This window comes from Quercus suber, unplaced genomic scaffold, assembly GCF_002906115.3.
Source record: "Quercus suber isolate HL8 unplaced genomic scaffold, Cork oak 2.0 scaffold_63, whole genome shotgun sequence".
In the NCBI taxonomy this organism is placed as follows: Eukaryota; Viridiplantae; Streptophyta; class Magnoliopsida; order Fagales; family Fagaceae; genus Quercus; species Quercus suber.
In genome coordinates, this window is record NW_027069528.1 from 1009988 (window position 1) to 1023708 (window position 13721).

Sequence of the window (13721 nt, forward strand, 5' to 3'; positions counted from 1 at the left end):
AGATTTGATTCATAAAATCATAAGAGGAAAAGAAAAAAATAAAAAAAAAAGATTGATTTTCATTTTTCCTATAAAGAAATAAAAAAGCCCAATTCCTTTTACTTTTTCTTTTATAGATAGGATATTAATTTTTCTATTAAAAAAAAAAGAGGAACTTCCTAAAATAAGTTAACTCAAAAGTCAAAATTGTTAAAAGAAGAAGAAGAAGAAGAAGATTTACATATTTTTTATTTGATTCACTTTCTTTGAAAAGTAAACACAAAAATAAAAAATTACATCCATATTAGGATATGAATATAGGAAATTCATAAAAAAAAAACAAATATTTAAAAAAAAAAGTAGATATAATATAGACATATAATGTAACTTTTAAAATGACAAGTATGCAAATTAAATTCGACCCAAACCATAAATGGATAAACCAAAAATTAAAAAAGTAATAGTCTTTAAAATTTCTAAAAATTTATAACTGTTAAGTTAGATCTGATTCATAAAATCATAAGTGGAAAAAAAAAATTAATTATTCCTAGCCAATTTTCTACATTTCCAAGCAAGAAAAAAAAAAGTCTAATTCCTTTTGCTTTCTGTTCCATCAGTACATTCCGGTCCCTCCCCTTAACGTTCAGATTTCAAACTGCTAGACCTTTTTAGTAGTTACAGTTACAATTAGAGCCAATGGCAGTTAAGTCATTTTGGAAACTTCTATCAATCTAATCCATTGCATTGAAAAACTCATCATACTTCATTGCTCTCTTATTTCTAGAACAAACAAGAGGAGTGGAGAGGAGTGTGTGTCACCAACTCTGTCTCTGTTTGTAGCTTTCAGGCTCAGCTATCACAACCCACTTCACCCTTCACTAGTGCTTCTAATCCAAACCACTATCAATCTTTCCTCAAACTCTACTCTGTTTCATTCTTCTAAACCAAACCATCAATCTCCATTCATTCCATCCCATAATTCTGTTTTGGACTAAGTCTTCATCTTTATCTCTCTTCAGGTTGCTTTCATTGTCTACGGGGTGGGTTCCTATTAATAATTCAATTCAAACCCAATACAATACTCATCACCCAAGTTTCCAAGGTACATACTAGCACTTTGTAAGTATTGCATTGCTTTGACTTTTTTTGAATTCTTGAAACTCCGGTTGCTTTGTGCTTGATTTCCTATGTTTTGATGTGTGAAATGGTTGATTTAGTACTTGGGTTATAATATATGGTGTTTGTGTTTTTCCTGTCATTTGGTTTTATGTATCTTCTTCTCTTCTGGGTGTGCTCTAGTTTGGAAAACCTTGGCTGTCTATACTGAGTTATGTTAATCCTCTGCTTGGTTGCTGAGTATTTAAATGAATTACAGAAATCAAGATTTAGAATCTTCATAGCTTGAGGAAAAGTGAAAAACCATTACTTTTAAACTCATGTCAGACTGATTAATACTAATTTAGTTTGTGTAGTGCTTTTTTTTTTTCTTAGACAAAGTTTCTCTCCAAACTCCCACTAAATGACTATATATTTTGAAAATTCAACCGGTGAATTGCATGTTATTTATGTTCTTAACATTTATGTCAAATTTCATTCAAATCAGATTTTAATTGCTATTTGATCCATAAACAAATTTTTTATGCATAATTTAATACTACAAAAACTTGAAATTTTAATGTTTGATTGATGATATAACTATTGATGGGTGATTTTCTTGAAATTTTGCAAGCATGGAGTCTATAATAAGAAAATGCAATCTACTGGTGGATTTGTATTCATGTCCAACAAAAAGCTATAAAGGGAATTTGGAGAGAAACTTTGTCCTGTTTTTTTTTTTTTTCTTTGTTTTATGATAGATTATCATCTGCAAAAGTGTTATGAAAGACCTAGAGGATTTGAAAGGTGGGGGTTATGAGAGAGCTAGAAAAAGGGTAATGAAAGGTGCAGTTAGATGTTCCTTTTCTTAGAATACTTATCAAGTGGTGAAATTTTCTACATGCTATCAGAACCATGGATCTACTGTATTGAGCCTCTCTCCAACTTCTACTTCCAGCCAGCAGGCCTTTTCCTTGTCATTTCTCCAGCCGGCAGGCCTTTTCTTTGTCATTAGCCTTTTTCACATTCTTTTAGATTTCTCTCTCACTTAAGTTCTTTCGCTCTTGTATACTATTTAGTTTGAGTTAGGATTGCACTGAAAAATGAAAGTTGAAGCGTTTGGCCTTTTTTCTGTGGGTCCGGTGCACTGTTTATAGGACCTGCTAGTACAGAAAAATGCAAATGTTAAGTTAAAATTGGGTCCGTCTGCACTATTTATACATTTAAAAATTATTTTGCTAAAGTGTTTTTAGTTTTTAGTTTTCAGCAATAAGCGGTATCTAAACAGACCCTTAGATTCCTACCACCATTTAATTCTATCTATATTAAAAAAAAAAAAAAATTCAATAATTTGGTACAAGCACCCATGGGTTTATGTTTTTCCCCTCTTGTATTCATGTCAAAGTCATGCATAATGGTCACCACCAAGATCACTGTGTTCATACCATCACTAACACTAATCTATATGAGTTTATAATCCAAGATCACAAACTGAAGAAGCATTTGGCTTGGACCTTTGCACACAGTGATTCAAAATTCAACCCATGAAGCTTTCTTTTCCACATTGTTAAGGTTTAAGGTTTCAAGTTTAAAGGCAACTTGGTGTGAAGGTCCTAAACTGTGTCTCATGGAAACCAAAATATTGGTCCATGAAGTGCTTATTTTTTCCATATAAGGTCTTGTTCATGATTGCCCAAGTGACACTTTTTTTTCTGTTCTGGTGGTGGTCCAGTGGATAATATGGAACCTTGATTCGTGATGGCAAAATCCAAATTTGGTTTGTGTCAAAGCGTTTTTATTTTTTGGTCAAAATCATCATAAGTTTGAGGGGGTAGTATTGAGGAAATATATATCATGGAAAGAATCACCCATCAAGTAAGGAAGAGTTGAGCATATAATGAATTATGAAATTGGATACAATAATATTATGATTTTTTTAATTATTTTATTGTATAAATCCTTTAACGAGTTGATTGTAATCAAGTAAATATTTTGAATTATATTCATTTTTCTATATGCTATCATAGCATTCGATCTTGAATTCAAACCTTGTCTCCACTGTATCTCCATTTAGAGTTAAAACTTCCACATGTTAGACCCTCATACTCATTGAGTGGCATTTTCCCATGTGTATTAGGCTTTTAGGTAATTTTCATAATGGTTTGTGAACATAGTGAGAGGTTAGACCTTGGTGAGATGGAAAGCATTCTCTGCCCAAGCGATGTGCTGCAAGTTTGAGTCCAGGAATCAGCCTATGTAGAAATTGAAGAAAAGACTGCCTACCAACCATCTCATTCAATCCCACATAAATGGGAGCCTTGCACATCAGGTACATTTGTGAAACATAGTGAAAAAGGAGGGTAAGAACTACTAGACAAAGGCTTGAGAATTATGGATAATAGGTTGAGGAAAAAAAAAGGCTTTATGATCTAGAGTTTGTGATCATTTTCATGATGGTGATATGTAGGAAGGATGTGTTAGTGTGGAAAAAGCCTTGTGAAAATTTTTTCAGTTTAACCTTTATAGTGAGGTCATGGTGATCTTGCTCTTCTAGCTAAGAAGGTGTGCTAGTCCTTTGGGCAATCTTTCAGTGAGAAGCAGGAATGCAAGATCCTTCATAGGAGCAGCAGGCATAAGAGTGATGTTACTTCTGTTGATGGTTTGTTTAGTGATTTCTTAGAAGTTTAGGAGCTTTGGGTGTTTCCGTGTTTGTGTTATTTTTTTGTTGTCACAAGCTAGGTGATGCCAAAATCCATATTTGACCCTGCCTATCATGATGGAGGGTTAATGTTGGCAAATAAAGAAACGAGGGTAGCACCTCATTGATTGTTTAGTGAATATGGGAAAAGCATAATACAACAGATTTTTTTTCTCGAGATTCCGGGCTTTGCCATACTTTAGTTGAAAAATACTACACTTAGAATTCCAATTCTTTTGAAAAAGTTCTTTGATTATACTACTAATGATTGCACTTATGCCAATTTCCCTTATGTTGATTGCTTTCTCTTTTGTTTAATTTTTTCCACCCTTATCTTTAATGTGTATGTCTACCTGGTGTGTATCTGGATCCTTTCTTTTGCATTTCTCTGCTGCTAAATGAAATTTTGGCCTAATTGTCCTAACCGAATTTGGCTTTTGTCTGCAACGAAATGGATCTTTACTCATTTAATGCAACTCCTTTTGCATTTGAATAAGAAATATAAAAAAATTGATCACAGATAAGGAAAGGAGCATATCACAGAAGAAAATATGGGAGAAATAGTGTAATCTGTATGATGTTATTTCCAATACTAGTTCATGGGAGTTAGGGGATTGAGCAGTGTTTTTTTTTGCCTAAGTGGGGTATTCACATCTTTTATTGTTTCTCCAGAAATCTTTTCTATCCTTTCTGTAAGCATCTGTTACGCAATGGAGGCTGAAAAGGGGGTTTCTTTGGAGGATGAGAGTTGTGTTATTGAGAAAAAACATGTGGAAGAATCAGTTGAGCATTTGAACAAAGAGGGTGAGAATGTTAGTGACAGTGCAGTTCCCACTATGAATGGAATATCTGAACCAATAAAGAAAGCTGAAGGCTTAAATTCTTCTGGAGTGGTAGTTAAAGCCTCTGCAGCTGTATCTACAACTAAAAACTTAAAATCCATAAAGGTACAACACAAAGAATTTTCCAACTTGAACTGATTCTCTTATGATTATCGTAGCACATATGTAGGGAACCTTCTTATTATTATTTTTGGTTTATCTGTCTTTTGTGATCAGGAAATGAGAACTCTGAATAGTGGTTCACCAAAGAACAACAAACTAGCCAAGGATCATAAAGCTAATTTGAAAGCCACAATTCCTTTTTCTCGTAACCAGGGGTTGCTTACTCAGAGTCTTTCCTTCCCCTCAAGAGGAGTATGCTCTGATGTTCTAAACAAGAGCATTGAGGTCTACCCAGTGAAAAAAGAAGTGAAACATGCTCAAAGAAATGGGACTAGATCCCAGGCCTCCGGTGGACCAGCCACTTCAACTTCACGTCTGACTCATCCAAACAGGCCTGCATCCATTGGACTCCACTCAAAGGAAGCTAATACAATTGGTGGAACTTCTGGTCGGCAGACTTCTTTAGCATCCATGCCTAGCATTAGATGCTCTGTGGTATCGTTTTTTTGGTCATATGTTCCTTTTATGCTCCCTTTATTACTCTACCTCATGCCAAAGTGTGTTCTTTGTTGTATCAGCCTGGGAAGTCTCGTACTGTGAGTGCAGCTGCTACCTGTCCTCCAACTGAGGCACCCCCGTGAGTCACAACTTCTTCAATATAGTTTTTCATTATAGATTTTGGGAGAGCATCTATATATTTCTGCTGAATAAATTCTCAGGCTATGATTTCATGTGATTGCAGATCAGTTGATCAAAATCCAACTCCTGTGAAAGAGGATGATGATGTTAATTCCACTGCTTCGTATGATCCTTGATCAGCATGTTTTTTTACATTTGCTACGAGAATAATCATTCATTTTTTCTCATCTCTTTCTTATAATATTCTCATTATCTTCTTTATTTTTATCGGAAGTGCTACTCCTCGTGGGACTCCTAGCGAGCGGAGGAGCAGTGGTTCAGGATTTTCCTTCAGGTTGAATGAACGAGCTGAGAAACGAAAGGAGGTTGCTGATGCACTTTTAAAACCCTGTTAAAAGTTTTCTTTCAAATACAAAAACTGATCTCTTTTTTTTATTGGCCAGTTCTTTTCAAAGCTAGAAGAGAAGATTCAGGCAAGAGAAGTAGAAAGAAATAGCTTGCAAGAAAAATCAAAGGTGTTGGGGACAACATTTCTTTGCACTTGGAAGATGCTTTGCAATAATCATTCTTTCATTAACTTTTCTGCTCGATATCTATTCCATTTCAGTCATTTAATCCATGCTCATTCTGGGTATCTTGCAGGAAAACCAGGAGGCAGAGATCAAGCAACTGAGAAAAAGCCTGACATTTAAAGCTACACCCATGCCAAGTTTCTATAAAGAGCCACCTCCAAAATTTGAAATAAATAAGGTAACTCATCTATTTGTTTGATGCTTTCAGGGGGGTTTTTTTTTTTTTTTTTTTTAAAAAAAAAATTCTTTAACACCAATGACCTTGCAATTAAAACCTTCCCAATTGAGTTGGCATTCTATGCAAAACAAAGTGGGTTAATTTAACTTGCATACTATAGGGTTCCAAGACACTCTTTAAACTCAAGCAGTCTTTTCACTTAATATTGGGGAGAACCCCACTTAAAATAGTAAGTTTATTCTTATGGCCAACATCAGATCTGGTGCAATGTTACAAGCTTGAACTTACATTTTTTTTTTATCCTAGAAATAGTTGAACTTCAAGCAGGTTGGGCCTAGAACTTAAGGGCTTGTTTGGATTGAGAGGGGAGAGAGGGGGAGTGGAGGGGAGTAGAGTAGAGTTGGCCCAAAAAATAGGCTAATTTCTAACCAACTCTACTCTATTCCCTTCCATTCTGCCCCCGCTTCCCCCTCAATCCAAACGGACCATCAAAGACATCCAACAGACCAACTCTTTTAACACAAAACATACCTGCTGTATTCATAAACTTATACACCTCTAATAAATACGTGTGAACTATAATCTAATAGAGTTTAGTGTTCCAAATGAGCTAGAGAAGCCTACTCTTTCTGCTTCCCCCCTCTGCTTCATGCACCTTGCTTTTTGTTTCTCAGCATTGTGTCTACTCATTCATCTAGATACCAACTACACGTGCAAAATCTCCAAAGCTTGGAAGGCAGAAGAGCACTTTGAATGCGAGAAACAATTCCTTAGAAGGTGATGGACCTTGTCTCAGCCCACGTCTCAGCCTATCTCCGAAGCTTGGGAAGAACAAGAATTCCATTGCTGCAAACAACTCTTCAAAAGGTGGTGGCTCTTGTCTTAACAGAGGACAGAACAGTTCAACTAAGGGATTACAGGCAAAATCTGATAAAGATGCTGCTTCAAAGAAACCAATTAGAAAGTCCCAATCCAGGCTTCAACCTCAGGAACTTGTAGTCACTAAAACTGAAGGAAAGCCTGCCAACCCTAAACCTGAGGCCCCAGGAGAAGAAACCAAAAACCAGGCTCTGCATGTTTCAGAATGCAAAGATAAGATGGACTTAGAGTCTGCAGTGGATACCTCTCAGAACAATGCACTGGTTTTGAATTCACCTGCCCCTGAGATTATGCCTCATGAAGTTACTGTTGGAGGTTAAAGATGCAATACTTGGACCTTGTGTTTATAAATTACAGGTTTACAATTTTTAAGTTTAATTGGACTTGTGAATTAAAAAGAAAAAAGATGTGTGTTGTGATTAAATCATGTATGTTAAATATTGTTCTCTACAGCTTAATGTAGTTATGCCTTTTTATTTTTTATTTTTTATTATATGGAAGTTTTTGCTTCTGTGATCCATATATGGCCTTCATGCAGAGAGTTAATGGATGTCCTGCGTCTTGCAAGAATTAATAAATTTGTGTGGGAAATTGATAATTAGCCTTCTCTTTTTTCTTGTTTTGTTTGGGTAAGCTCTTCTTCTACATACGTGTAAGTATACTAGTGAGGAATAAGCCTTTTTAGTTGTCTCTCATGAATTAAAGCACTAGTCAAGGGCCTTTTTTCTTTTTCTTTTTTTTTTTCTTTTTCTTTTTCTCTTTTTTTTTTTTTTTTTTTTGAATTAATTTTCTGAAACTCGTGATTAGCCTATATCTCCTATCACGAGGGAGACATGGTAGCATCTTCCCATTTTACCATTTTACTTTTAGAGTTCTTATCCAAAAGTTGTTTAGGAACTGTTTCAGTAAATAATTTTGATAGAATAGAATTTAACTACTTCATTATGATTGTTTTATATCATCAGGCCTAGACACTAATTGGTTTTTAATAAATAGTTATTATCGGAAGCAACGACCTCTTTCCTTTCATTCTTGCAACCAGTGTCAGAGTCGATTTCATGGCCAACATCAAACTTTCCACAGTACTTAAGATTAGAGCTTTATGTTGGCCCATAAACCCATTAATTTCCAAAAGGAGCATGACAAAATGCACAAAAATTATTAGTCACGACGACTGATGAAAAAGCCTTTAACCTTCACTTTGAGATGAGAAATGAGATCCTTCATAACTTCGGAGTCGTCCAAACCTATTTGGGCACCATCCAACACCTATTTAGCCAACAATTAGACCAGTAAGTCCAGTTAAAACTTTCCTAATTCAAAAGACATGGAGAACACCCAAAATTGTAGTATTGATTCCACATTAACAAAATTAAAGTACGAAGGTATGAATATTGGCATTTGGGAGCCATCTCTTTAGAGCAGTATAATGCGGCCAAAACTCCAGGAACTTAAATTTTTTACTTTCAACATCAGATGCTCCTTAATTTTCCAAAAAACTAATTTCTAGATGTTGGGGATTTTACCAAATCAAGAAGTAACAATGAGAGAACAAAATGAACACATCAAGTAAATAGAAATTAGTGATTGACTTGGAGGCATAATTGAATATTATCCTTAGACAATATTTGTTTCCATACGCAAGTTGCTAAAGGGTTTTTACAAATATCAATTTTGGAGAGTACTTATAGGATTTCTTGCGTTTCTTTGTAACTTACTATTTTCAAATGAACATTAACCTCTATTTATACTCATAGGGTTATAACCCTTCAAAAGATACGTATGGAGAGTTACAATGTCTCATAAAACTGTTTATAAGGCTTGAAACTTTTTCAAACGTTCAAAACAGTTATCAGAAAATTTTGTAGAAATTTAGTTTTTCATGAGTCTCAATCGATCGAGAGGAATCGAGCATCAATTGAACGCTCTTTTTGATTGATTGAACAGGAATTGAGCATCAATTGAGTCAGGCAGAAGCTTCAGATCAATTTTCTTAATCAATTCGATTGATTGAGCAAAAGCTTCGACCAATTGAGAAGCCTTTCTCACTGCTTTGATCGGACATCGTGAAACTTGAATTTTCACAAAGAAAATTCCAGATCTCGAAATTCCATTTTATTTATTTTACAAATGAATACTTATATCACTATTGCAACCTATCCTTATATATACCTATATATACAACACTAGACTCATAAGTTGATTTGATCTTTTTGGAAATGGTTGATGATAAATTATTCTTTCTTTTTAATATTGAGTGTCCGTTTGGCAAAGATTATTTTTGTCAACTTATTTTACTATTCAGCTTATTTTAGCTATTATTCATAAGTCTCACTATACTTTTTGATACTATTTATGGGTCTCATTGTACTATTTCAGCTAACTTTTACCTTTATGTACAGTACTTTCAGCAAAAAGTTTTTAGTTTCAGCAAAATAAGCGGATTCCAAACGGACCTTGAATATATTAAAATTCTAACATATAAATAAACAGACTCTATAATCCCCTAATTGTAATACTATAATTTAACTTCCTACAATACCTAACTACGAGTCTAAGATGCATGCATGTACCAAACTTGACATAATGTTAACGAGAATTTCACATGACTACTAATTAAATGTATAAGAAGTGACAATTGATACTTACCCATTGGAAACTCCAACACCAGAAAGTGTCAATCGATCTACAAGGCTCTTGGCTTCATCATTCTTATTATGAATACTTGTAAACATGCTTTATTGCATTTTTTTTTTAATATTGGTAAGGTAGTTAATGGACTCTAGCTCAAATGACACTTTTTTTACCCCTTAAAAGATTGAAGGGTAAGGTTTTGGATTCAAGATCTATGAATAAGTCAATTTGGGTAACTACAATATTAGCTCGGTTGATGTCAAATATGGCATGTGAACAAACTTGAACTGAGATATGCCTAAGTCTTGCCAATATATGCCTAAAAATGATGCCCTTTTTTCTTTTATTTACTTTTTTTCTATTTATTTTGGTAATATATTTGTTTACAGGTAAACATGTATTTGTAGGTTCTTTTAAGGTTGTGTTTGGCTTGATGTAAAATGTTTTCCGAGAACAAAATATTTTCAGTTGTTTGGTTACGTTTTGGAAAATATGTCGAAAAATGGTTTCTAGTGTTTGGTTTGCACATAAAATATGCCGGACGATCTCTCTCTCTCTTGGTTTGGGTAGAGCCCGAAAAATAAGAGTTTAATTAAGTTGAAGGTAAAATAGAAATGTAAATGATTTTACATTGAAGGGGTCAAAATTTTATGGTCAAACTAAAATTGATTTCAGTTTGACCATATTTTCCGATTCACCCAAACACTTTGCTGGGTGTAAAATATTTTCCGTAAGGATTTTTCACCCAAAACAAACACAGCCTAAAAGTAATGAATTGGGTTTTCAGTTTCCTATTTCCTAATGCCAATGAGTCCTGGCTCAAATTGAACTTCCTTCTCTCACAAGTGAGGATTGTAGGTGAAGTTATAGATTCAAAACCGATTGAGTGCATGTGTAGCTTACCTATATAAAAATATATAATTAAAAAAAAAATCCTAATTTCTTTGAGTAATTCTTTAAGCAATTAAAACAAACCAATGCTTTTTTTAAAATACATATGCCCATGCTAATCATGTATGTAAATAGTGATTTATTCCTTGATACATATATTACATAAGGTAAGGTGTATAAAATCTCACATGTCTTACTCACCATTTGGGTTTTAGTGTCTTGAACAATATGTTGAAGTACGTTGGACATAAAAGGTGCAGATGAAGCTATAGTTATTCTTGTTAATGACACTTCATTCATTCGGGAGGTCTCTAGTGTTGGTGTTTCATTTGCTGGCTCAATGGGGTGTGTACTGTAGGGAATTAACCTGAAATTTCCAACCTGTGAGAAACAAAAATAGAGAAAACACACGCCAAAAAAAATAATCACACGCACAAGACAATATTTACATGATTCAGCAATTTGCCTACGTCCATGAAATTTCAGAGATTTCACTATTATCAAGAAAAATACAAAGTGTGGCAATACAGTTTTTCTCCCTATCAAAAACAACAACAACAAACCCTAATCACCAAAAGCATGCAACATTATTTGGGTCAAATTGGGTCGTCAATCAGATCAAACACAACTAAGCTCCACAAAGCCCAACATGCACAACATCCTGAGGGTTTAGCTATGAGTATGGTGCTTGCATCATGGGTGTTTCTTCCCATAATGCCATGTTATGGAGTGTAATTACCTCATTACCTCAGATAATATGTTATGCTTTGTAATCCATTGTACTTCTGACTTTTGAGTATATTTATCTCTTACATTCTAAAGGTAAAAGGCATTCTAAGATCAACTTGGTCATATGCTTCTCTCCACATAAAGAAAATAAATAAGAGAAATGGAAGCTTCTGGAAGATCAACATTATCACAGTTCGTAAAACTTTTCTGGCATTCTAGCCTTTATACTGTGACTTTTGTAATGCCCCTCGTAGTTTGTTACATGATCTTAGTATGCTTTTCTTTATATATATATACAAGATAACACCCTTGAACTACTAAAGGAGTTGTGTGTCTGTTTGAGATCTATTGCAATATATTTTAGGTTTGATCCTGACCGGGCTAAACAACTTCCCCCATTATGCAAACTTGATGCTCCTATACCGATTGATCCCAATGAGGGCTGCAACTCTCTCTCTCTCTCTCTCAAGATGACAGAAAAGAGCTGATGATTTTGATCACTGAGATCTCTCAAAAACAATATATGGGTATTGCTACGTACATGTGATATTTATGTGGATTTTAATTATAAGTAAAATTTCACTAAAAAAGAATTGGTGTTTAGAATTTATAGTAAAGAGCAATCTTTATGGAGTGGTCATCATAATGTTCAATTTTATAATATTAATAAAAAAAAAAATTGTTGTGTTAGTAATATCTATATATTCTTGATAAATTCTCTACTAACTAGTAAGTTGCCCATGTGATGCACGGATAATTTTGTGATATTTTATGTAAAACAGTTTTGAATAATATTGTACATAAATTATAAAGACAAAGTAAATTAAATTAGAGTAAAGAAACATATACATTTAGAGATATTAAAAATTGGTTTAGTAGCTTCACTGTATATTTGTAGTCTTCTTAAAGTAAGATTATTTTTTTTTAAATCATGAAACTAAAAATAAATGCAAAAGAATAACGGGACCATGAAAATAAACTAATTTGTGGTGTGTTCACATACTTCATACTATAAAATAAAAGTATACCCAACTCTCTAACTGTCTTCCACTCATCGATATTGCATCATTAAGACGCGGTGTGAGCAAGTGTGTATGCATGTGTTTTATAGATGATTTAAAATTAAACCATGGTATAATATGACTTTACATTGCAAACCAAATATTCTCTCTTCTTATATACCTAAAACAAAAACTAACCAAATTACCTAAACCTAAATCATATTTAAGCCCCTAATTTAAAAAGAAAAAAAGATTACCTATAGAGGTTTCAATGTCTTGATGGTGATGCGAGGCTAGTATAATGGAGGTGGTGACCCCTCAGATTCCTCTTTCTTTCTCTTTCAAGTGTTTTGTTAGTATCAGGTCTTTTATTTTGGTAATATAGTAAAATAGTGTCTTTTATTTATCAATCTACAACATTTATGTGTCTTTCTATCTCTCTCTAGAGTCTTATCTCGTTAATTATTACTGTTAGTCCTTAACTTTTTTTTTTTTTTAAAATACTAAAACAGTGGGTATGCCAAAGGACATGAAGAATAGTGAAATGTGTAGTGCAAGCTTAGGCAATTAATGAGATAACAATAAAATAAGATAATGTGAACTTTTGGGCAATAATAAAAAAAAAATTAAAAAAAAAAAACTTAATGAAAGCGGTAAAAAAAAGGCTAAATGCAAAATTATAATGCCGCTTGACAGGACCTCATGCACTCTCGCATGAGGTCTCTGAGAGAGAGACATTTTGTAATAACTTTTATTTTACAATATTCCTCCAAAAAAAAAAAAATCACTCATTCCTTGAACTGAATAATTATAATGGTTATATGTGTTCAATCTATAATTATTGTTTCACTGCATATTTATAGCATTCTCAAGGTAAGATTAAATTTTATTTTATTTTTTAAATCATGAAACCAAAAATAAATGCAAAAGAGTAACAGGACTATGAAAATCAAATAATTTGTGCTGCGTTCACATATTTAATATTATAAAATAAAAGTATGTCCAACTATCTCACTGTCTTCCACTCATTGATAGTGCAACATTAAAACATGGCATGGCAAGTGTGTATGGACGTGTCTTATAGGTGATTTAAAACCATGGTAGAATATGGTTTTACATTGCGTACCAAATATTCTCTTTACTTATATACCCAAAACAAAAACTATCCAACCAAATTACCCAAACCTAAATCATATTTAATCCCCTAATTAAAAAGAAAAAAAAATCATCGGAGTTTCAGTGTCTTGATGGTGATGGGAGGCCAATATGACGGAGGTGGTGGCTCCTCAGATTCTCTTTCTCTCTCTTTCAAATGTTTTGTCAGTCTCAAGTTTTTTATAGTGAAATAATGCATTTTGATTTTGTAGTGAAACAATGCATTTTATTTAACAATCCACAACATTTTTGTGTCTCTCTATCTCTCTCCAAGGTCTTATCTAGTTAGTTATTACTATTAGTCTTTAATTATTATTTTTTTTCTTT

At 33.5% G+C, this 13721-nt stretch overlaps 1 protein-coding gene across 2 annotated transcripts; it reads left to right on the plus strand.

The window, feature by feature from the left end:
- The first annotated feature begins 740 nt into the window (after positions 1 to 740).
- On the plus strand, positions 741 to 7467 carry LOC112003795 (protein WVD2-like 4). Of its 2 annotated transcripts, none has more exons than XM_065772750.1 (9): positions 741 to 1098; positions 4445 to 4719; positions 4831 to 5211; positions 5295 to 5353; positions 5459 to 5518; positions 5630 to 5720; positions 5799 to 5870; positions 5998 to 6105; positions 6804 to 7467. In XM_065772750.1, the coding sequence occupies exons 2-9, from the start codon at positions 4483 to 4485 to the stop codon at positions 7302 to 7304; spliced, it is 1509 nt and encodes a 502-aa protein (XP_065628822.1). In that variant the 5' UTR covers positions 741 to 1098; positions 4445 to 4482; the 3' UTR covers positions 7305 to 7467. The 2 variants fall into 2 exon arrangements, with proteins under 2 accessions (XP_065628822.1, XP_065628821.1); XM_065772749.1 differs by having other exon boundaries at positions 741 to 1081.
- The last annotated feature ends 6254 nt before the right edge of the window (positions 7468 to 13721 follow it).